General features: G+C 40.3%; 1 protein-coding gene across 1 annotated transcript in view; it reads right to left on the bottom strand.

Annotated features, from left to right (window-relative positions):
- Window positions 1–25,300, bottom strand: part of PDE1C (phosphodiesterase 1C) — a 451,742-nt gene that overhangs the window by 44,088 nt on the left and 382,354 nt on the right. The window contains 5 exon segments of the mRNA XM_043976662.1: window positions 9,141–9,209; window positions 16,486–16,716; window positions 19,348–19,523; window positions 20,838–20,958; window positions 24,320–24,401. Coding sequence (XP_043832597.1) covers window positions 9,141–9,209; window positions 16,486–16,716; window positions 19,348–19,523; window positions 20,838–20,958; window positions 24,320–24,401 — 679 coding nt within the window.

The raw sequence follows: 25,300 nt of genomic DNA, 5'->3' as shown, positions 1-25,300 counted from the left end.
TTGTTATAATCAAAACAGAAGTAAAATTATGGCATAGTTGGATATTAACTGTGACACTGGTATGGATAATGACAAATTGGAAAAAAGGTATCAATTACCCACCAAACCTTTTACCAGAGTTTCTGTGATGTGTTAATGAGAGGTCCCTTTGTTTGTCCTATCCATTTGTGAGGGAGGAGGGGAAAGGAAATAAGCAATGGAGCGAAGCAATGGACAGTAACAGGAAGGAGAAGCATAAGTACTAGAAAAATCAAGCTGAGGAATCAGCCCATATTCACTTAGAATTGACTGCAAAGTAAGTTTTTTTTTCCCAATCATCTTTCTCCAGGGGAGTAGAAATCATCTGACTTCCATAATCATATGAATCATCTTCACAACCTTTGACAGGGATTTGGATGGGTAGGTGGTTGAATAATTTATTTTGGCAGTGGAGAAAATGTATCATGGAGAATTGAAGCAGGTCCTTCCTCTGATGTCCCAAAGTAGACAAAGTCCTAGGAAATTGGTGAATAAAATCCTGACCTCCTAACTCCCCATCTTTTACTCTGCCTCTTCAGCCCTCCAATTTCTAATAGTGTCTAACTGAACTTCCAGGTGAAATTGATTATTGGGATTTAGACTGCAGATACAGCAATTTTTCCATTATCCTGTTTGTTATTTCTATTGAGTTGGGAAAGACAGCAAAGCATTCAGAGAGGAAGAGCAAAGCTAAGAAGCAAAGACAACAGAGAACACACATCCAGTGTTCCTTCTGAGGTATCAGGTAAAGAAGTGTGAAGACCAATCTCATCCTTATGTGTCTGAAGAAGCATTTGAGTGAAAGGAAGGTAGAGTTACTTGGAGACAAAGTAGCTTCTTCAGGGGAGAATGCTGAGGACAAACACAGAGGAACAATGGTGGATATGGCACATTAAGCAGCCTACTTGGCATTCAGAAGGCTAGAAAAGAAATTGTGTTAATGAGCTGGGAGTTCCCAGATATTGGCTTTGGCACATAATTATTGTAAGGGCATACATTGCCCATTTGAATCACATTTTGTTTTACCAAGTGGACTCAACTCAAGATTGAAGAATGGGACAGAGTGCAATTAGACTAAAAAGAAAAAAAAAGAAATGTCTTCTTCATGATTCTAAAGAGTCCTGGAAGTCCTGAAAGGAACGTTTATTTTAAAAAAAAGTTGCCTTTTCACTAGCAGTTGGAATCCCTTAATTCCCACTGTCTGCTTTTGACTACGGAGAAGTATGGTTTCTCATTAAGAGTGTAACAAGATCTCCAGAAGATTGAATGAAACAATGAACGTTGATATTCCCCATAATTATATTGGGAAAAAGCTACTTTTGGAAGATGTATTGTGTCATTAAAAAGAGTTAAGAAGCTACCTTGATGAGAAAATTGTATGATGTGTTTAACTGGTAACGTGCTGAGAACTGGATAGATTCTAGTTGGGTTTGTACATGGTGTAAAGCCAGATTTGGAGTTAGAAAGCACCTTAGAGATAGCCTAATATGACTTCTTCATTTTACTGATGAGAAATTGAAGACTCAGAGTGGTTGAACAATTTGACCAAAATTGCATGGCCAATAATGGCCCCATTGATCCTGTGACTCCAAATGCACCTTTTGACTCCTCCAAGGCGGCTCTTTAGCAATAGCTAATAACACAACTTAGCACTGACCTAGCATTGTAAGGTCTACAAAGCACTTTAAAGAGGATTGTTTTGATTGGGCCTCACAATTGTTTTCTTTACTATGCTATTCAGTTTCTATAATTGTACATGCATATTTACTTAGCATCATGGGATCAAAGTTCCAAATCCAGAAGGGACTTCAGAAGCCATGTAGTTCAAGCCTCTCATTCTGTGGATGAAGAAACTGAAACCTGGGGAGGTAAATCCAAGATTTCACAGATCTCACCTGTATTCACTATAGCTTATCAGTGTTTTCCCTAAAACTCTATAATTTCCCCTCCTAACGACGTGTGCTAATGACTGAGTGATGTGTTGGTTAGAGTATTGGACTCTGAGTCACAGAACCTTGATTTTGAATCTCAGTACTGCCATTTAGTAGCTGTGTGGCCTTTGATGGGTCATTTAACCTCTGGAGACCTCAGTTCCCTCATTTGTGAAAGAATAGGTGAACAGCTATATAGTACTTTATGTTCTTCAAGATGCTTTACATGTATTTTCTCATTTGAGCCTCACAACAACCCTGGAAAATAAGTGTTCTTATTATCCCTGTTTTATATATGAGGGAACTGAGGTTAAGGTTGAGAAGGGTTAAGTGACTTACCCAGGGTCACACAACATAGTTTGGGGCACCAGAAAAGAAATGGCACTGAATTATTTTATTCTGAAACACCAAGAACCAAAGATATTTTTGAAAACCATTCATTCATTCATTTATTCATTCAGGAAGAATTTACAAAATACCTACTATGTATCATGCACTGAATTAAGTACTGGGGATGCAAAGACTGAAATGAAACACCCCTGCCTTCAAGTATCTTCCATTCTATTATAACATACATGTAGATGGAAAATATATACCAGGTCAATTCAAAGCAATTTTGGAAAGAGAATCAGAAATGACCTTATGTGTGTTATGTAAAACTCTTCATAACCTGGCTCCTTCCTACATTTCCAATCTTTTTACATTTAACTCCTCTCCTCACATTCTATGATCCAGTTACAGCGGCCTCCTTGCCGTTCCTTGAAAACAACACTGAATCTCCTATCTCCATGCCTTTGTACTGTCTTCTCCCCCACCTTATGAGAATGTTCTGCTCCTTTGCATTCATCTCTTGATTTTCCTGGCCTTCTTTAAGATTCAGTTCCAATTGCATCTTCTGCAGAATACTCTTTCTATTCCTGCCTTTCTCCTCTGAGATTACCCCCATCTACTCTGTTCAGATCTTGCATTTATCTAGTGATTTACATGTTATTTTCCTAATAGAATATGAGTTACTTGAGGCATGGAATATTTACTTTATTTGCAACCCAAAGTATCCAGCCCATTGCCTGAAAAGCAGTAAGTGTTTAATATGTGTTTATGGGTGGATCTGGTTCTGCTCTCTAAATAAATGAGTACACTGGCTATTACACGAACTTGACGGTTCCATCTCCTGCCTCCATGGCTTTGGATAGTTACTCCCCCATGCCTAGAATGCACCTGTTCCTCACCATGCCTCTTAGAATCCTCATTTTCTCTCAAGATGAATTTGCTCTAGATTTTATTGCTCTCTGTTTTCTTAAATTACACAATACATACAGGTAATTTCTAATTATTTATTCTAATTTTTGTCTTTGTACCCTCAGCACTTAGCACAATGTTTGGCACACAGTAGGCACTTAAATACTGAAGCATCAAATTTAGATTAATCACAGAGGTCCTAATGATTCCAAAGACTAGACTATAAGTAACAATGAAATTTCTCTCAGATCTCCTCTATCGAGAAGTTCAAAGGAAAACTGGGAATCTTTTGAGTATTTCTGTTTTTATAAAAATGTAATATAAGTCAAAGTAGGTTGAGAAGGATGAGGAGGGATCTAAGAAGATTGTTAAAATGACAGGGTGCCTTTAAAACCATTTTGAAATGGGATTGTTCCAACTCCAAGGTCCTATGCATACATGAAGTATCAGAGAGCCCAGACTGATCTCAAAACTTGGACTGTAAAACCATAGGCACCTGCTGGGCACAAAATACTACTTTGTGGAGTTGGTGAAATCACAATTCTGCAAACTTAGGAATTCATGCAAAATATCTAAATCCATTCATTCTTTCACTTAATGAGTAGTTTTAAGATGCTACTGTGTGCCAAGCACTGGGGCTATGAAATAAAAAATGCATCAATCTTTGCCCTACAGGTGCCCGTTTTTCTGGTAATGTTCCATATCTACCATGAAATGCTGCCATGAGGCTCCATCATTTTCTTCATCTTCATCTACAGGGTCACATATGTCTATGATATTGTACAACTCCTCTCTTGATTTAACAGCACTAACTCCACCACAGAGTGAGGCAGGACATTCACCTGCATTAAGATGTTTAGGTGCCATCAATTAACCAATTCTAAGGGATTTGAATATTTTTCAATTAGATTGAAGAGATAAACTCCTAAGGAGCTCATTCACACTCTTTCCTGGGTCCTTATTAGAAACCAAGAAAATCAGTGAAATAAAGCAGGAACCAATCAATCAACAAGTATTTGTTAAACACCTACTATATGCTAGGTACTATGCCAGGAGAATGAAATAGTCTAACTCCCTGCTCCTATCTCCATTACTATGATTTATCTAATTTGTAATGGTCAGGTGAAAGAAAAAAGAGAATTTCTTAGATCCCAGGGAGATGCCGGAAAGCTTACAGCAAGGTTTGGGCTCTGGTTTTCTCAGAAATTGATGAATAGATAGATGAATTAATCCATTGTAGACAACCTTTCCCTCAACAGTGGGCTTTTTCAGGAAAAACTAACTGAAAAATTGTCCCAATTCCCCACTTTACTTGCCACGGTGGACAGAGTTCAGAAAGGGATCATAAGCAGTAAGAATAAATTACTTGATTATTCAGGAATTGCACTCTTGTGTGTATGCTGGATCTTTCTAAGCAAACTGTAACAAATGAAAGAAATTAATGATTTCATTTAGCATATGTGAACAGTCAGTGGACCAATTCAGGTCCCTAGAACGGTAAGTTTTAGGGTTTCTTTTAAGGAGAGAGAAGATTGTATCCGAGTCACCAATACAATTTTCTAAATTTATTTTGCTGGTATAAAAATAGATTGGTTGGTTTATCTTGTTCCTTGTTGAGTTTTATCGAAACTTTCAACCAGGCATGGAGAAGGTAGAGGCTGGGATCACTATAGGTCCCAATAGATCCAGGATCAACATCAAACCTTGTACCCAAGGTGATGTCTAGGCAGGTCTGGAGGAGTTTCCACAGTTCAGTCACTTTGGAGTTGACACTCTGATGTCATAAATAAGGGGCAATATCTTCCAGGTACGTTAAATGATCTCCCACAACTTGGGAGGGAACTGAGGCTGACTGATGCCAAAAAGCTTCAACCTGGGGATGGAAAAACTGCTGGATTTGGAACCAGATGGCCTGCGGTTGAATCGTGATCTTCCTTTTTACTAGCTATGTGACATTGGGAAAAGCACTTAAGCTCTCTGGGCCTCATTTTCTTCCTCTGTAAATGAGGGGGTTGGAGCAAATGACTTCTAAGGCCCCTTCCAGTTCTACTTCTATGATTCTATGTTTGGAAGCATAAGGAGTCTATATTTGGAAAACTTTACTCCCACCACCACCCCCAACTAAATGGTGGAGAGCAGTGAGCCGGGCCAACAAGAGAGCAAGATGGATACAAGGGAACATTTCAAAGTAAGTTCACAGCTGACTTAGTATTAGGAGTTAGGTTTGGGGTTGATAGGGCCCTTGGAAGTAATAAAAACTGATTCCTTAATTTTACAGCTGAGGAAACTGAGGCTTGATGAAGTTATGGCCTGTCTTGCAATTCAGTGTTTGGAATAACAGGTTTTCTTCTTAAAAATGGAAAACATTGGGGCAGCAAGATGGCGCAGTGGATAGAGCACTGGCCATGGAGTCAAGAGGACCTGAGTTCAAATCCAGCCTCAGACACTTGACACTTACTAGCTGTGTGACCCTGGGCAAGTCACTTAACTCCAATTGCCTCACCAAATTTATTTTTTTACCTTTAAAAAAATAGAAAACATTGCATGACTATTGATGCTCACACACAAACACACACACACACATACACACACACAATGTCTACATATGCTACAATGAACAGGACTCAGTGAATACAAAGGAAATGTTAGGGTAATAGGATCTCTCTCCCTGCAGCTTGGAGATGTTTCCCAGTGACCTCTCTTTATATTTTCCATAGTCTGGAAGTTTTGTTATTGCTACTTCTCATTTCTTACAAATAGTTTTCTCTTCTTTCTCTCCATATGCTGGTCCTCTTTTCTACCTCCTTCTTCCAAGGCTTCTATACAAAGAACTGTGGAGGGTAGTTAAAGTGGAGCTGTCCAAGGAACACTTAGTACCTGTACAAATATATTTTCTTGGGCAGCTAGGTGGCACAGTGGATAGAGCACCGGCCCTGGAGTCAGGAGTGCCTGAGTTCAAATCCGGCCTCAGACACTTAACACTTACTAGCTGTGTGACCCTGGGCAAGTCACTAAAAAAAATAGTGAGGCAATTGGGGTTAAGTGACTTGCCCAGGGTCACACAGCTAGTAAGTGTTAAGTGTCTGAGGCCGGATTTGAACTCAGGCACTCCTGACTCCAGGGCCGGTGCTCTATCCACTGTGCCACTTAGCTGCCCCACAAATATATTTTCTTTGGAAATACTACTCCAGGGCCTTGTTTATTGAGTTTATTGGGGGGTTTTTGTGTTTTGTTTTGTTTTTTAACAAATTATAAGAGACAAAATATGTGTATTTTCTCCTTCTCTTGAGTTCAAGCAGAGCTTGTCAGGTTTACACTGGCTTACTAGGGCAAAATGAAACTCTGAACTAGTAAGTTATAAGGTAACAAATGAAGCTGAGTAGGCATATAGGAGCACTGATGGACCATTGCTAGAATTAGAGAAGATGATTTGAAGTATCAAGAAGAAGAAACACTCATATCTCTTCAGGTCAATTTGAGAGAGATTTAGTGCCTCGACTCACGTTAAATTCCATGAGAGTATCTAGAGAAGCCACGACACCAAAGTATACAATTTAACTCAGATAATTATTGAACCTTTCCATAAAATATGGTTCTATTTATATCTCCAACACTTAAGTATTTGAGGGCTATCCTTTTCTGCCAGGATAATCTTTGAATGCACATCATTCTGGGACTGGATGTGTTTAATGATATTAAATGGCATATAAAATAGAATCATTCCTGGATATTGCCTTTGGATATCCATGGAATATCCAAACTGGAAATTGATGACTCTTAGAGAAGTACCAGAGCATAAAATGTTTATTGTTACTTCTCAGTATACACAAAATTATTTACTTTAATTTGAAACATTAATTGATGAATGTCACTCATCTTTTCTGCCCTTTGGTTTTGTCCTTTATATGAAAAGGTTGGGTTGGGTGATTTCTAAGATATTTTCTCTCTTTTTTCTATTTGTCTAGATATTCTATATCAATATGCCTGTGATCCCACTATTTTTATCATATCTAGGTCTCCATTAAAGGCCCACTATAATGCTTCATCTTGGTCTGCATATGACCTTGGGTCCTGGAAGGCTATGCTAGTGGACCACATGATCAGATATGTCCCATCAAACTGGAAAGATTTCAAATATTGGTTGAATGATTTCATTTTCCAAGGAACAGACTAAGAATTTCAAAGAGGCCTACCACCATAATATTATATTTAAAATAATACTTCTGGGTACCTGTTGGACATTAAAAAAGGTAAGGAGTTTTGGAATTATTCTATATCAGATAAGATAAATGAGGACGAAGAAGAGAATCCTTGAGGGAGCATATGATTTCTGTCTTCATGTATTATAAGGACTGTCATGAAGAAGAGACTTGTTCCATTTGGACCCAGATGGTGGAACTGAGAGCAATGGATGGATAGTTTCAAAAAGATGAATTTCCATTTGATGTTAGGAAAGAATTGCTAACAACTTTCCAAAAAGACAATGGACATCTTCAATGAAAGGCTGGATGGCTACTTTTTGAGAATTCTGAAAGGAGGATTCTTGTTAGGGTAGAGATTGGACATGATGGCATCTGAGATTCCTTGCAAATCTTAGATTTTATGTTTCTTTGATACTATAATCACTTCATAAAGAAAAAGGTGAAGTCATCGCAAACACAGACCTCAAGAATGGACAGCACCAGTTGCTTAGAACTCTCTTTGACCTTTGTGTAACTAAATTCTAGGTGACAAAAATTTCAAGGAAAGCACATTCATTTGAAAGACAGTTTCATTCACATTAACAAGCAGGTACAAAGTTGGATGTGGGTGTCACAGAAGTATTTTCTAACAAAGCTCATGAAATGGATTTCAAAATGGCCCTAGATGAAAACTAAGAAAAGAATGCATTCTTGCCATCATCAGGAATTGGTGCTAAAAGATAAGAGTGGCTGATCTCATCACAATAAGCTTCTCATGTCAGATTCATTTTTTCTTTTCCCTTGGCAACCATACTACTAACTAGATTGTATCCTTGAGAGGTTTGTTTTTTTTTTTCCCCCAACAACAGGCATTAAAGGAGTAATTCAGCATCTGTTAACTGTTCCTGGACCACAGGGACTATAAAAATACTGAATTAAAACAAGGTATTCAACATAAGGCAGTCCCTAGAAACCCTAATTTTTTTATGCTTTTGTGTCAGGTATAGACAAATGTCAGGTACCAATAAAATATGAAATATATTTATTCAGTGAGATAGCATTAGGGGCTGGAGTTCTCACCCTAATCCTATGCGTATTAGATCCAAACAACTAATGTTGTATTATCAACTAATTTTAAAATTCAGGTCTTTGGAAGGGGGTGATTTGACTTTTGGAGGTAAAATCAGTTTCTTATGAAAAATTTATGGGGAACAAGATAATAGTGGATTGGGAAGAGATGGCAATGTGCTGGATGCTGGACTGAACAGACAGTGGTTTATCTTTTCAGTTCATTGGGACTCCCTGATAACTCATCAGTGATGGCATTTACTTGGAGGATTTTATAGTAAAAATGGGGGTCACTGAGCATGTGCCCTCACCACCTACTGTGGAATATGTGTGTATATGTACATAGAGATATCTATGTATATACACATTACAGTATAGTATATTATACTATGGTAAATGACATTTGTTACTGTCAATCAGTGGTAACTAATTATCCCCAATATTAATTTTGTTCCTAGTATTCATTTGCAAAGTGGCAAAAAAAGTTTTAATTCAAACCTTTGAGAGGAAGATGACAGTTGAGGAAGTTGTAATTCATCCATTCTTTTCTTAAAAGACAATAGATTTATCAACCATAATAAAGACTAGCTTTCCCCAAGACTGAATATACAAATATGTTACATATCCTTATTTCCAATTTAGCTATAATTCTAACAAGTTTGGCCTCTTTTATGAGAAGGCATGATGGGAATTGGGTTCTTACCGTCTGTTTTCTTGGAATCACTGCCAACGTTGGACTGATCCTTCTTGTCTGTCTTATTTTTCTCATCACCTGAAAGTGACAGAATAAGTGGGGTAAGCAGACTGCTGAGGAAGAAAGAGTTAGAAATCACACTAGAACTATCAAGATGGGTGTGGGGAATGGGAACCTCAATGTTTCACAGGCAGCAACACATTTCAAATGAGGAACTGGGCAGGAAAAATGGCAGAATGGATGTCATCTCAGAAATAGATGGATGGAAAAAATGAGCCAGAGAGAGAATAAGATAGACATAGACAAATGATGAGAGAGAAAGAGAATGAGAACCAATATACAGCCCATTAAGTCCTCTTTTATTTTTGCAATGAATAAATTAAAAAGCACTTACTATGTGCCAATGGCTGTACTAAGTACAAGTACGAGGGTTGAAAAACAATCAAGCAAGACATTCCCTACCCTTAAGAAGTTTACATTCCATATGAAGGGATGAGGGGAGTGGCATGTTTCATAAAGTGCCAGGAAGGGGCATGGTAGACTGGTTCAAGACAAGGTAAAGTTAGAGAAACTGATGAAGAGCACAGCATGTTTGTGCATCTTCTAAGGCAAATATGTGGAAAGACACAGACAAGAGTGGCAGAGGATGGGAAGCCCTGGCTAGACTGTCACCCAGACAGGTGTGTGCTGGAGCAAGCTTGAGCTGCCTTATGGGAACTGAAAGTTAAATTTCAGTGTGAATAATTACACTTTGAAAACTGGCAAACAATACAAACCCTGGCTTCATTTATCTTTTTATCAATTGCCTAGACTTACGAAAGAAGTGAAGGAAAATGTCTTTCTTAAGAAAAAATGGAGAAGATATTAATAATGCAGATTAAATTTAAAAGTGTGTCACAACATACATGCTCTTTTGGAGAGCAGGTTTTTAAGCGTTCACCAGCACACCAATGGCTGCACATCACTGGAAATTGGACCCATGTCAGTGAGATCACAAACCTTTTGAAATACTGGAGAATCACATAGTCCTGAGAAGTAAGTGGTTTGTCTGAGAATAAATAGTTTTTGCCACTATGTTGTCAATTGTTTTGTTATTGGTGTTTGTCCTTTGTCTTCCAAAACGAGCATGGCATCAGGGTGATGTCATGACATGCACTGAAACTGGATTTAAGTGAGAGAGGCCTGTGCAAGGTCACCAGCTTCACTCTCTCCTTCAGTCATCTGTGTCCAGAGGCAAGATTTATATCAAGATGACTGGAGATGGCCCCAGATGTTTAAGACAATTGGGGTTAAGTGACTTGCTCAGAGTCACACAGCTAGTAAGTGTCTGAGGTGAGATTGGAACTCAGTTCCTCCTGACTTCAGGGCCAGTGTTCTACCCACTGTGCCACCTAGCTGCCCTACGTTGCCAGTTAGAATTTCTGTGAATATCCAGAGATGTAATGAGTAAAAGTCATTGCTTAGGGTCATAAAAATATTTCCCATCTTAACATAATTACACTTTTATCCTAATGTTTCAGATAAATCTCATTCCTTCGGTCCAAATGTTTGAAGATAATTGTTCTTCTTTGATTGAGATCTCAGAGATCTAGATTTGGAAGGGACTTTTGAGGTCAACTAGTCTGTCCTCTTCCTATTCACATAGGCCAAAGGGCAGAGAGGTTGGATGACTTCTCAGGGTCACATGGGTAATAAGTAGGAAAGCCTGGATGTGATGCTGAATCCTCTGAATGCAGAGCCAGCACTTAGCCACAGCATCAGTAAGTTCCTGCCCACAGACTGGTGGTTGTCAAAGAGTAAGATTTCTTTCCCCAGCAGTCACAATGGGGCTCTGTGTACATCCCAGTATTTGCTGGTCAACGAAGCTTCTAGTGCTCTGCCCCAGTGATGATCTTTGAAATTCAACCCAGGAGAAAGTTTAAATGAACTCGCTGGAAGAGTGGCATGTGTCTTCTTGATATAGTCAATCCTCAACATTCATGCACTTAACTTTGTGACTTGAAGCATTAAGGTGATTTTATTAGTAACCTCGTTTTTTCTTTCATATTAGCAGCTGTGCACATTGACGGCTATGCACGGTAGAAAAAAGTGAGAGGCACAAGGCATGCAGATTTATGGAGCAGTTAGTGTCCCACTAGTTGCTTCACTGGTCATGCTCACCTTACCATTGTATAGAGCTCCCTGTGCATTTGTTGCATATTTCCATTGTTTGCCTTTAAAACTCAAGCTTTACACTGCAATTAGGCCCCCGAAGCTTAGAGCAAGTCCTTTGGACCCTAAGCCCAAGTGTGCAAAGTCAGTGATGTGACGTAGTCAAAAAATAAAATTGTCAGATAAGTTTAGTGCTAGAATATCTACAGCCACTGTTGGCCATGAATTTGGTGGCAACAAATCAACGATTCACTATGTACAGTGCAACATTCTCACACCACCATCTGACACTGTGGAAGGTAAGATTCAGGTTAAAAAATGTTTCAGTTTTAAGAATTTTATTTCCTGTACAGTATTTATTGTCCTGTAGATTTCATGTGTTATGAAAACTGAATATTATCTGAAATAAATTTTTATTGAGATGCTAGCACAAAAGGCCACAGAATTATAGGGAATTACTGTGCTAGAAAGAAAAAAATGTTTTGCATGTTACCAGTTTTATTTTGTGTACTGTACTTTATGGGTTATTTCATGGTTTGCTAGGAAAAGTGCACATTATTGGAGTTAATGTTTTCTTATAAAGAATTGCATGCAGAAAAAAATGCATTTGCAGCAATCTCTAGTGAAAGATTCCAGTTCTTAGTGGTTGCAGGCACCTGACCCTCTGTTTCCCATAGGTTCAGTTAAAGAACATTTCCATTTTTACTTTTGTGGAATTTTCTAGGAATGTTATCCCTGTGGGAGCTGAGGATTGGCTGTATGTTCATAAGAGTGCAGATTTTGAGCCGTCAGAGACATCTAGTCCAAGACCCTCCTTTTACAGGTGAGGAATCTGAAATCCAAACAGGTTAAGTCCTTTGCCAAGATAAGAAGTAGCAGAGCCAGGATTTGAACCAAGACCCTCTGACCCAATTTCAGCTCTCTTCCCACTGTGCCCCACCCCTGCCATCTTAGATAAAGAACATTTAGTCATTTCCCTCATGGGTACATGTGGAGTAATAACCATGGGAACTGTAATCTAGTAAACATAAAGACCTGAAAGAGTCTTTTCATGTAGTTATAAATCATTCTAATTACACCACCAGGAGCGATGGTCCCAAGCCAACAGTGGCTAGATTGGCCATTTCTTGCTATTGATTTCTTTTCCCTGCCTCTTATTCAATGCATACATTTTTAGGGAGATGATGGCCTGTGGCAAACATCTGTAATGAAAGACAGGTATGACCTTGGCCTTTTCAAATGTCCTTCACAGATTCCTTCTTCAAATGGGATGAAAGGATCACAGCTTTAGAATTGGAAGCGGATCTGAGAGCTCTTCTATTTCAACTCTTCCCTCACTCCTCCCACTATATTTTTTACTGAGAAAGGAAGTGACTTACCCAAGATGGTTCAGGCCAGGTGGCTTCGGTAGGATTCAAGCCTGCTTCCTGTGGCCCTACTCTGGGGGACAGGCCCAGAAGCAGACTTTTGCTTCCACCAAAGACCAGGCATCATCCTCTCTGCCTTTTCCTTACTAAACAAAGGAGAAAGGAGGGGAAGGGTTCCACTGAAGTAGCCACGTCCCCCAGGTATAGGTGGAACAACTCTCTGTGAGTGCAGGGCATTCTTCTTAATGACTCTAGGTCTAACCCTATGTACTTCAGGAAGAATCTGAGAGAACTGGGTGAGAACTTTCTGGACTTAATTTAAGTTCCCTGATTTAAATCTCAAGTTGAGTTGAAACTGGAGAGCCAGGATGAAAGGCAGAGGAGGGAAAGTTCAGGGGTGTAATGTTCAGTGTGGGGAGTTAGGAAAAGTTGACTCAAGATTGTAGATTTTGAGCAGCAGAGGACTTGGGAGATCATGTAGCCCAACCCCGTCATGAGGAAGATAAGGGAATCAGGGCCACAGTAGCTGAGATATTTGTCTAAGGTCACACAGCTAATAAGCAACAGATCTGAACTCCTAACACCAAGACCCAAATGGCAAATCCAGCTCCCTATCCCATGCTGCTTCTCCTCCTTGACTAAAGTTGGGCCAAAGGAATCTGCAGATTGGCATCTCAGGTGACCTTTGGCTCTCTCGACATGACAATGAAGGGAATCTTTGTCATGTCCAGGACAATTCAGAAGGACTCTTGCTGAAAAATGCTAGCCCTCTCCAGAGAAGAGCTGGGGAACTCTGAGTGCACATGGAAGTAGATTTTCTTTCCTTTTCTTTGTTTTTCTTGCTTTCCCCCTTTTGCAACATAGCTAATGTGGAAATACATTTAACATGACTTCATATGTTTAATGACTGTTGCTATTTCTTGCCTTCTCAGTGAGTATGGGAGAGGTCAGATGGAGGGAAAGAATTCAGAACTGAAAATAATTTTTTTTTCAAATAAATATTTTCAAATAAAATCTAAAAAAAGTAAAACTTTTTTTTCATGAAGTTAGTGACCTTTGGTCACAATGTTATATTCACAATGTAAACTTTTTCCAAGAAAAAAGTGAGAATGTTATTTTCTTGAGCTTTTGATCTAAAATATTCTTGGGGAAAAAGATCATTTCTCCAAGATAGCAATTGATATCATTAGCAGAAAAATAAAGAGCATCTTGTATTTTGAAGTGGAAAGGACCTCTGAAAGCCACTGAGTCCAGCCACACTTTATGTAGAAGAAGAAACAGAGGCTCAAAGTGGGTAAATGACTTGCTCAGGGTCAGACTCCACCTCTTCCTCTTTACTGGAGCCTTCCCCTCTGTCTAAATACAAATTAAGGACATTTTTGGAACAGATTTCTCTCCATTTGCTACAAAGAGATGCTTTGCTTTCAACAAGGTTTGCTGAACATAGCATCTTCTCACTGTAGTCATCCCCTTGCCTCTGGACCATACAGAATTGATTCACAAAGTGCTTTCCTGCCTTATAAAAAACTAAACAACAAATATATTTTCCTAGCAGCATATTTTGTTAATAGACTGATAATATGAGGGCCACTTTGTACTTGGATAGTCCATGAGAACCATAATCACAACTTGCTTTTCTCCAAAACAAAAATAAGATTTGAGCCAGGAAAGAAAACTTACCATTTCATTAACTAACTAATTAATTGATTGATCCATCAATCAATTAATGAATTCATTCTTTCATTCATAAATGTCAAATACCATAAGGCACTATTATGTATACCAGGATGGTAGCAGAGAGGGAAGAGGAGAGACACACAAAGATAAATTAAAATCACAGAATAGGGGGCAGCTAGGTGGCACAGTAGATAAAGCACTGGCCCTGGATTCAGGAGGACCTGAGTTCAAATCCGGCCTCAGACACTTGGCACTTACTAGCTGTGTGACCTTGGCAAAGTCACTTAACCCTCATTGTCCGGCCAAAAAAAACCCCAAACAAAAATCACAGAATTTCAGAGTTGGAATGGACTTCAGTGGTTACCACATCCAGCCCACACCTGAAAATGAATGCTCACTCTAACATATCCAGTAAGTGGTATTCCAGCCTATGCTCAAGTGTCTCCTATGAAGAAGAAAGCACCCACAGCCCACAGCCTGCTGCACTCTTGGCAGCTCTCAATGTATGGATGGTTTTCTCTCTCCCCTGAAACATAACCCTGCTTGGCTTAGTCTTTCTCTGCCTTTACTTTCCCTGATCCTGCTACTTGTAGGGGCCAAAGGTGATAAACTAAATATTTGTTCTCCTACAGTTAAAATGCCTGGGGTAGTTCAACTATACATACTGTTCATCCATGATGAAAACAGCTCAGAGAAACATAAAGAAAAAGAAAAGCCATCAAGCCTAAATTTACCTCCTTGCAACTTCAACAATACTGCTAGTTTGCATCTGTGTCCTATTACTACCCTTTGCCCATTTTACTTTTCAGCCAAACTGGCCTCCTTGTTGCAAACTCAGCACCCCATCTCCCATCACTGGGACTCTGCACAAGCTGTCGCCTCTTCTGGAAATGGCTTCCCTTCTTAGCTCCGCCTCTTCAGATCCTTGGCTTCCTTCAAGGCCAAGTTCAAGCACTATTGCCTACGGAAAATTCCCTTGATACTATAAGTTGTTCCTGCTTGCTCTTCCTAAGCAAATTAGGCTGCACATTAATAAATGATTGTGTGACCCTGGGCAAGTCACTCAGACAATCAACAAGCATGTTGTTTAGCAAGTGCTAAGGATACAAAGAAACGTCAAAGATCATCCCTTGTGGGGGACAGCTAGGTGGCGCAGTGGATAAAGCACTGGCCCTGGATTCAGGAGGACCTGAGTTCAAATTTTGGCCTCAGACTTGACACTTACTATCTGTATGACCCTGGGCAAGACACTTAAGCCTCACTGACCTGAAAAAAAAAAAAGACAAAGAAAAAGAAAAAAAAAATTTTAAAAGATCATCCCTGTTGTCAATGAGCTGCCAATCTAATGGAGCAGACACCACACACACACACACACACACACACACACACACACACACACACACAAAACACACACACACACAAAACACAAACAAACAAAAAAAAACCTGTATACAAACAAATGTAGAAAGACAAATTATAGCTCATTGAGTGAAGGCATTCATGGGAAGAAGTTAAGATATGATATTTATGGACTTGGTTGTCTTCCCTAAAATGAAGGGATTGGACAAGGTGGCTTCTAAGACGCTGTCCAGCTCAAAATCTACAAGTATATGTTGTGTCTCCCAATAGACTGTGATCCTATGAAGGACAGGGAGTTGTTTAAAATGTTTCTGTTTATATCCAAAGCACCTAGAATAGAGCCTTGGACACAAGTGGCACTTAATAAATGCTTGTTGAGTTGCTTATGAAAAGCATGATTCCTGCCTCCTTGGAGTTTATGATCTAGTAGAAATGCACACTTAGCCAAATAATTTCATAGGGAGAAAAAGCAAATTGTTCTTTTAGGCGAAAAAATTGTTGTTGCATTACAAAAAAAATACCGCCCCCCCCCAAGTCCAATATTTTCCCCAGAACTAAATATTTGTTCTCTTGAATAAAGGTCACCTTTGCGATTGTTTTGCTAAGAACACCAATTTCTTCTTTAAATAAATTGTTATTGATATCTATTGTATTAACACCACCTATGCTTCCCAATGCATCTCTCCCCCTCTTCCTTCCCCAAAGCATTGCCAATGGAAATATGGGTTTTGCCATTGAGAAAGCGGTTTTTCAAATCTCAGAGAGGAAATCAACACTTCCCACTGAATTGTCCTTCTCACCCGCATGAGCCTGTTTGTTGTCTCCAGATTTGTCTGCTTTGGAAGGATGTTTCCCATGAGGATTTTCATTTTTGTGGCCTCGTCCTCCATTCTTCCCCTCTCCAGCCTTTTTTTTCTCAGGCTTGCCTGATGTACCACCTTCTTCAGCCTGACTTTTCGCTTCCATTTCCTTTTTCTTCTCCTCAGCCTCCTGCTTGGCTTTCTCCTCAGCCTCCCGCTTGGCTTTTTCTTCTGCTCCACCAGCCAGTTACAAGAAGCACATAATGAAGAAGATAAACAAAAGTGGTCATCATTAAGAACCCTTCCAGCCACATCACTCATTCATTTTTGACAATCCATGAAGTTCATTAGAAATTCAAACATGAACAAGCCCTCAAGGTGAATTTTGGGGAATCTGGACCTTGTTTCATCCAGATTATTCCAGGTGTCCACAAGGCACACTGGGCCTCCCAAAAGCCCCAGAAGTCTGTGCTTCAGGAAGTGAGTGTCTCAAAAAGAGGATCGCAGAATCAGGGTACTGCAGTGAAAAGAATGGTCAAAGGATCAGGGTTCAAATTCCAGTTCAAATTGCTATGGGAGATAGCATGGAGCAGAGTGCATAGGGTATTGGTTTTGAAACCTGGTTTTAAATACATCCTCAGATACTTATTACTTTTGAGGTTCTCTCTGCCTCAGTCCTGGTCTATTTAATAATAAAGTTAGATTTGATGGGTCCCAAACTTCCATCTACCTCTAAATCTATAATCCTATGATCAGTGTGACTTTGGTCAAATCACTTCTCTCCTCCAGACTTTAGTTTCCTCATCTTTAAAATGGGAGCATTGGACTTTCTAGTTTCTGAGGTCCCTTCTAGCTCTGAAGCTGTGTTGTGGCCCTTTGATCCTATCAGTTTCAGAAACAGAAGGAATCTCTTCATCCACGAAGTGCAAACACCTGAAAGGGAGTCTTCTCTTGAAATACCCTCAATAATACACTAAACAAGTGACCATTAAGCCTCTACTTGAAGACTTCTAATGAGAGGAGCCCACTACTTCCAGAGACAGACTGTTGGCTCTTTTGTGGTGCCATGGACAATGCACTGAGCCGGGAGTTAAGAAGACCAGAGTTCAAATTCCACCTCTGACACTTAGTTGTGTGATTCTGGGCAATATAAGTAGCCACTGGACAATTGCCAAAATAAAAGAGAATGTCCACTAGTTGAAAACTCTGTCCTCAATTTCATTGCCATTCAAACTAATTTTCTAGCCCCACAATTTCATGAGATAGTGTGGTACAGTGAATAAGGAACTGATCTTAAAGCTAAGAAGACCTGAGTTGGAGTCCTGCCTCTGAAACATACAGCCTATATGACCCTAGCCATGTCATTTCAACTCATCTCTCAGTGTTCCGGAAAATCTCGAAATCTATGAGTTTCAGGAAAAGGCACTGACCTGTATTAGTAGGAGTTTTCTACATAGTAACAAAACCACATGTCCAGACCCTACCCCTGCAAATTCTACCATCCTGGTAAGTTTTTGATGGGGAATCTAGGGCCAAAAAAAAGAATGCTCATTACAGCCAGTGGCTTCCAAGTGCCTATATGATCTATGTAACCTCCAGAGATCTTTTTGAATCTTGATGCAGTGAGTTATTCATCCCTCCTAGCTTTGAGTCATCTGCATATTTGATGGGCATTCCATGTCATTATCTGTATCATCGATATTAATAACAATATTACATAGCACAGAGCTAAGCACAGATCCCTGGGGCATTCCACTGGAGACCTCCCATCAAGCTGACATCAAAGTAATGACCATTTTTCTGGATCAGGCCATCCAATCAATTCCTAATCCTCTGGGAGGTCAGGAATGTTTCTCTGACGATTATGAACTCAGTGTTCGGGTGTTAATGGTTACAAAAGAAAAGACATTAAGACTACTGTATTTTCAGTCTTGCTGTTGACATACACCAGTTATGCCTCCTCCTATAAGACAAGGATGCAATTTGTCACATCAAGTAAAAAAATGCAAGAGAAAGAGTGGATTTCAGTGAAAGGAGAATGGCTAAACAAACTGGGGTACATGAATGCAATGGGATATGACTGTGCTGTAAGAAGTGATGTGTGTGATGAGTACAGTGAAGCATTGGAAGGCACAGGAAACTGATGCAAAGTGAAATAAGCAGCATCAGGAATATAACATTCTAGTTGATTATAACCAAGTAAATAGGAATACTAATAACAAACAAGCAAGCAAAATGAAATGCTGTGGATATATAGTGATCAAGCTTGGTTCCAAAGAAAAGACACAAGTTTGAGGAATGAAAATCGAGTAGAAAGCATCCAAAGGTCAAATTGAAGAAGAGGTGCAGATCACTGAGCCCTGGGATGGGGAAGGGCCTAAGTGATGTCAGGGAGGACACCTCTCCCAGGTTTTTTTTCAGAGGTGGAGGACTGTGGGTGTTGAACATCACATGAAACATCAAGATTTTTAAATATATTGGTTAGATTTGCTTTTTATTCATTTTAAAATGTTATTATAAAGAATGACTCCCTGGGAGAGAAGAAGAGATAGACTGGAAAATATAGGTGAGATAAAACCAAAAACATCAGTCAACCTTTTTTTAAGAGTGGGTCAAGGGGCAGCTAGGTGGCTCAGTGGATAGAGCACCGGCCCTGGAGTCAGGAGTACCTGAGTTCAAATCCGGCCTCAGACACTTGACACTTACTAGCTGTGTGACCCTGGGCAAGGCACTTAACCCCAACTGCCTCACCAAAAAAAAAAAAAAAATGAAAAAAAATTGAAAAATAAAAAAGAGTGGGTCAGATTTGGTTAGGGTTGAGGGTATCATTGTGCTTAGAACATTCTGAGTGACATCAGTTACCTTTAGGAATTTTGGCCCTCCATCTCTCTCGGTTAACGTGGACCACCTCGGTCCAAGTGGCTTTAAAACTTTTATAGTCCACAGTGAGGACGGAATTGTTGATAGAGGCACTTCCTTCAGACCCAGTGCTCCGGACGCTTGATCGCTTTGCATCTGATGGGCTGATACTATTCAAGCTACAGATGACATAACATGGGAACAGCAAGTTAATATCATAAGCATCTGTAGCTAAGCCAGTCCAGATGGACTCACTGACCAAGGTTTATCCCCTCAGGAAAGCATAGCTTATACACTCGTGTGGGTGTACACCGGGTCTTAGGATAGGGTCGCTTGATTTTCCAAAACAAATTTGGGGAAGTCGAATACATATTCTGAAAGCTTTGAAAATGAGAAAGCATCTAATACATACCAACGTCCATTCCCTCTCCTGCTCCAGAAAATCTCAACTCTGTATCTCTTCTCCAACTCGGTCTTTTGAACCTTTCCATTCCACTTATCTCCTCCAGTCTATAGCTTTCCTGTTGTAATTTCTAATTTGGAATGAATTGGACTGCTGTTTGCACCAAAGTTCTCCACTCAGCTCTGTGCCCCACTATCATGGGAGCAAAGACTTTCCATTTATAACATCCAGATGGTGACTTTAACCAATCATTCATCATTCTCTTCTCCCAGCTCTACCCTAGTTCCCTAGAACTGAGAGTTTCCCCTCACCCTGACATTTGGACTCCATAATACACCTGGGCAACTTGTATCTCCTTATCATTGTCACTAGAAGGTAGGGAGGTATAAATAGTTTGGACGTGAGGGGCTTCCTCTGATGCAAAATTCCCTCCTTTTCCCATCTTTTTTTTTACTGAAAATGACATACCTGTTAAAGGGATGGCAATGCAATATTATAAATACAAACATTTTAGAAACAGCTTTTTGGTAGAGTAAATTTAATTATGTAGGTTATGCAGATATATAAATGCTGACATTATGAAACCCACCAAATGACAAATGATTAATGGAGTGGTGCTATGATATAAATCCATTGCTTGCAGAAAATATTCAGGTTCACCTCTGAGAAGGTGGAGGGTATAGTTCCCTTCAACATTGCCTAGTGCTTACTCTTCCCACTTTCCTCTCCTAATCCTCCCTCTTCTTTTTCTTCAATACTCCTCTTCTCCTTTCTCTCGTCTATGATAAAACCCAAACAGATGGAAGTGGGACGAGAGGAACTATTGTAGTTTGGATGACATGATGAAGGGTCTCTCTCCATTTTATCTCCTACCCACTCTCATTCCCTTAAAGTACTGGAGTAGATGGGGAACCTGATCATTACAATTTTGCCCATTTTAAGAAAAAAAAATCAAGCAACAAAAACAAATCTCTCCCCTGACATTGGTAGAAATCAAATTGTAGGCACTTGTCAGTGGTAGAAAATAAATCCCCAGCCCCAGCCATTAGTCAGAGTCCCTACCCAGTATCTCACAAGGTTCATCACTGACCTTGAGCGCCTGTGCCCAGTCCCACCAGGTTGGGAGGGTTCATCAATAAGTGGAGATACAATCTTTTCAGTCATGTCGGTCAACACAGTGAAGGTGGGCTCCACAATGAAGTCAATGAAACCTGAAGAGAAACCAGGGTGTTCACAGATGACTCAAGGTTACCTAGGCTCCTAGCATGCTCATTAAAGCACATCAGGGAACCTTTCCTCCTTTGCAACACAAGAACTCCAAAACCTCAGAAAGCATAGCAATGAGCAGTGTTCCTATTGTTGTTGTTGTTATTAATATTATTATTATTATTATTACTATCAGCATCTTTACCATTATCATCTTTATTATGATGTCAAGGGTTGATTTTCACAGAAGATACCATCAAATTAATTTTAAATATAAATGCAGTTAGGAGCAAGGAGTAGAGGGCGGTGGTCAGACCTCAGGAAGAACTTTCCCACCCGACTTTTCATCATCTGCAAACTATACGAGAGTTCCATTGCTGCCCAGACAAAGATGCTAAGCAGCAGAGTACAAAGCACACAGATCCCTCGAGTTACCCTACTGGAGCTTCTTGCTATGTTGATATTGAACAGTTAACAACTGCGCTCTGACTCTAGCCATTTGTTATATTTTTAATATAATAAAAATTTTTATTTGTGGTTCTGAGTTCTAATTTTTATCCCTCCTTCCCTCCCTCCCCTCCCCCCTCCTTGAGGCAGTTAGCAATCACATATGAGATCTATATGTGTGTGCATACACAATTCTGTAAAACATGACCATATTAGTCATTTTGTACAAGAAAACTTGAATAAAAGAAAAACGAATGAAAGAAAGTGAAAATAGCATGTTTCAGTCTATATTCAACCAATATCAGTTCTTTCTTTGGAGGTGCATAGTATGTTTCATCAGTAGTCCTTTGGGATTGTCGTGCATCATTGTATTGTTGAGAATAGCTAAGTCATTCACAGTTCATCAAACAATATTGCTGTCTCTGTACAAACATTCTCCTGGTTCTGTTCACTTCACTATACATCAGTTCATACAAGTCTTTCCAGGCCTTTCTGAAGTCATCCTGCTTTTCACAATAATATTCCATCACCATCACATACCACAGCTTGTTCAGCCATTCCCAACTGATGGGCATCCCTTTGATGTCCAATTCTTGGCCACCACAAGAATAGCTGCTATAAATATTTTTGTACAAATAGGTCGTTTCCTCTTTTTGGGGGATGCCTTTGGGATATAAACCTAGCAGTGGTTTTGTTGAATCAAAAGCTATGCACAGTTCTATAGTCTTTTGGGCATAGTTCCAAATTGTTCTCCAGAATGGCTGGATCTTTTCACAACTCCACCAAGAATGGATTAGCATCCCAGCTTTCCCACATCTCCTCCAACATCCAATATTTTCCGTCTTTGTTATATTTTCTACTCTGATAGGTGTGAGGTGATACCTCATATTTGTTTTAATTTGCATTTATCTAATCAATAGTGATATAGAGCATTTTTTCATATGATTATAAATAGCTTTGATTTGTCTGAAAATGCCTGTTCATATCCTTTGGCCATTTATCAACTGGGGAATGACTTGAATTTTTATAAATTTCAACCCAGTTATCTTTATAATTGAGAAATGAGGCCTCTATCAAAGATATTTGTTTCAAAAATTCTTCCCCAGTTTTCTTCTTCCCTTGTAATCTTGGGTACCTTAGTTTTGTTTGTGCAAAAGCTTTTTAGTTTTATATAATCAAAATGATCTATTTTACATTTTGTTTTACTCTATCTTCTTTGGTCCTACATTCTTCCTCTGCCCATAAATCTGGCAGGTAAATTCCAAACTCATATTATTGTATTACTATCTAATCCATAACCCCCCCATTGTCCTAACAAAAATAGCATGAGATGTTTTATCAAAAGTTTTGCTAAAATTTTTGTTTAGTGTTCTTTAACCATTTTTGTGTCTTGGACCCTTTTGGTAATGACTATGGACGCTTTCTCAGAATATACAAATAAACATATAAAATAAGATACATGGATAACAAAGGAAACAAATGATAGTGAAACATTTATTATACGCACTCATACATGTGTGCATGTAACAAAGTTTATGAACCCCAAATTAAGAATGCCTATTCTAATTAAACTATAGCCATAGCATTTGCCTCATTGACTGGAGGCAGAACTATATGACATCACCAGGAGAATGATAATGTTAAAACAGCACATTGTCTGTGAGGAAGTGTGGCTGACACAGTTTCCCCAGGGCAAATCAGCCTGTTCTGTGTGTGTGTGTGTGTGTGTGTGTGTATGTGTGTGTGTCCTAAACAATTACAGGCCCAACTCATATAGCTGTCCAAAAGAGGCCACCGAATGACCCCCATCCCATCCCATCTTTCCCATCATAGTTTCACCATATGCTTCTTGTTCAGCTTTTCTCAATGAAGTCACAGAGGTTCAAAGAATCAGCAGAGTTATGTCTGCTGATTGTGACAAAACCCTTCATAGAATTTCTCTTCTTCCTCTCTGCAGTCAGTCTTGGCATGGGAGATACTGATACCACAGTGGTCTCTTTGCTCAGGATCAGTGCAAGGCGACCGAATGTCGCAAAGGTTTCCTGTAGACTTTGGGTAGATGATGAAACAACAGAGCCATTTCATGGCTTCATTCACCCACGTCATTTTCATTTCAGCCATCCAAAGCAAGTGGCTTTGGCCAAAATGTCTCTTTGCCTGGTGGCTGAACTCCCAATGATGTACCTCTCCCTATTAAGCCAGGCTGGTCTTCAGGGAGCAGACACACAAATTCCACAGGGTAGACACTTTCTTTTACTGCAGGAGATAGATGGTACAGAAGATAGAGTTCCGGACTAAGATGAGGGTTTGAATCCTGCCTCAGACACTTACTAGCCATGTGACCACAGGCAAGTTGCTCAACCTCTGATTGCCTCAGTTTTCTCATCTGTGAAATCAATCAACGAAGAAGTATTTCTTATGCCTCTACAGAAATTAAAGCTCCTTTCACAGGAGTCAGACGCACACAGCCCACGTGTGCACAGACAGTCCTGGCCTTCCAGGCGCCGGCTCCTGGGCCTGTCCCAGGACGTCTGGCTTACTTGGGAAAAGCCACTTCCCTCCTCTGGGTCTCAAGTTCCTCACACTGGTAGCAGTTCTTTAAGTCATCATCTCATTTGATCCTAGCTGTGACTCAGCGAGGCGGGTCCTGCCATTGCCCCCATTTTACGGATGGGTAAGCGGATGACTTGCCCAGAGCGAGGCAGCCAGCAAGGGGCCTACAAGGTCCCTTCTAGCTCTGACATGGACATATTCTCTTCTAAAGCAGAATCGCCTCAGAAACAAGCCAGCCATGGCTCAGCAACATTCTCCTTCCCCAGCCATGTTTCCCCTCCCCCACGAGCGGACCTTGAGAGAAAGCAGTCCCTTCCATGTGCTGGGAGGGTCTGGGTTTCAAGAGACAGGATGGACGATACCCACCTACTTGGGACTGAGCCACCATGGTTGACTTGCGGTCACACAAAGGGGAGAACGGAAGGCCGAGCTCAGCTTCCCTGTCACCCTGGGGAAAGAGAAGGGCACAGAAGGTTAGGAGGAGGCCAACCTGGCTAGCCATTGCTACCTCAGCAGCTACCACAGAGGGACATTGGACGTGGCCTCCATTATTTCAGTTACAGAAGCTTTTCTAATCCCTGCAAATGTGCATAAAAAGAGCCAAGAGGCCAGGGCCCCTCATGGCTGAATCCAGGGACATCCAGGGATAGTCATATTGTCAGAACTTGTCTTGTAGTGACTGTGCCTCCAATGGAAGCCACAGATGAGCTAAGAATTCTTCAGGGATGTGCCTACCTTGGACAGCGTCAATCATGGAAAACTCAAAGGAATAGCACGGCCCTATGGGCCAGTGACCATTACCCTGCGTCATCACCAGCTTCCCTCAGCTCATGCTGGATCCCTGGTTCATCATGTGGAATTTCCTTTGTCCCTTTAAGGAAATGTTACCTGCTGCCCTAGCCTGAGAGCAAACCCTGTGTCTCCCTATTTGGGGGTCAGGTGCTACCCTTGTACCCTTCTCATTTTACCCTCAGCTCCCATTCGGTTCTCCCAGCATTGGGCATCAGTCAACAAGCATTTATGAAGCAATCACTATGTGTCATGTGTCATGCTAAGCCCTGGTGGGACAAAGAGAGACAAAAATATTCTCCCTGCCTTCAAAGAGTCCATATTCTAATGGGAGAGACCCCATGCAAAGAGCTAGCTATACACAATGTCAATGCCATCTCAGAGGATGGGCCCCTAGCAGCTGGAAGAGATGGAGAAAGGCCTCTTGGAGGCTCTCTGGGTAATTGCACATCATCTTCCATTAAACATCACAGATGAAGGAGCCTGTTGTTTTTAGTCATCCCTGCACGCTGAGTTCTGCAAAGCCCCCTTTAAGTGCCACCCGTGGACAATCTCCCT

Source organism: Dromiciops gliroides, chromosome 1, assembly GCF_019393635.1.
Source record: "Dromiciops gliroides isolate mDroGli1 chromosome 1, mDroGli1.pri, whole genome shotgun sequence".
NCBI lineage: Eukaryota > Metazoa > Chordata > Mammalia > Microbiotheria > Microbiotheriidae > Dromiciops > Dromiciops gliroides.
Note: the sequence above shows the minus strand (reverse complement) of the source record. Positions and strands in the feature narration are given on the sequence as shown.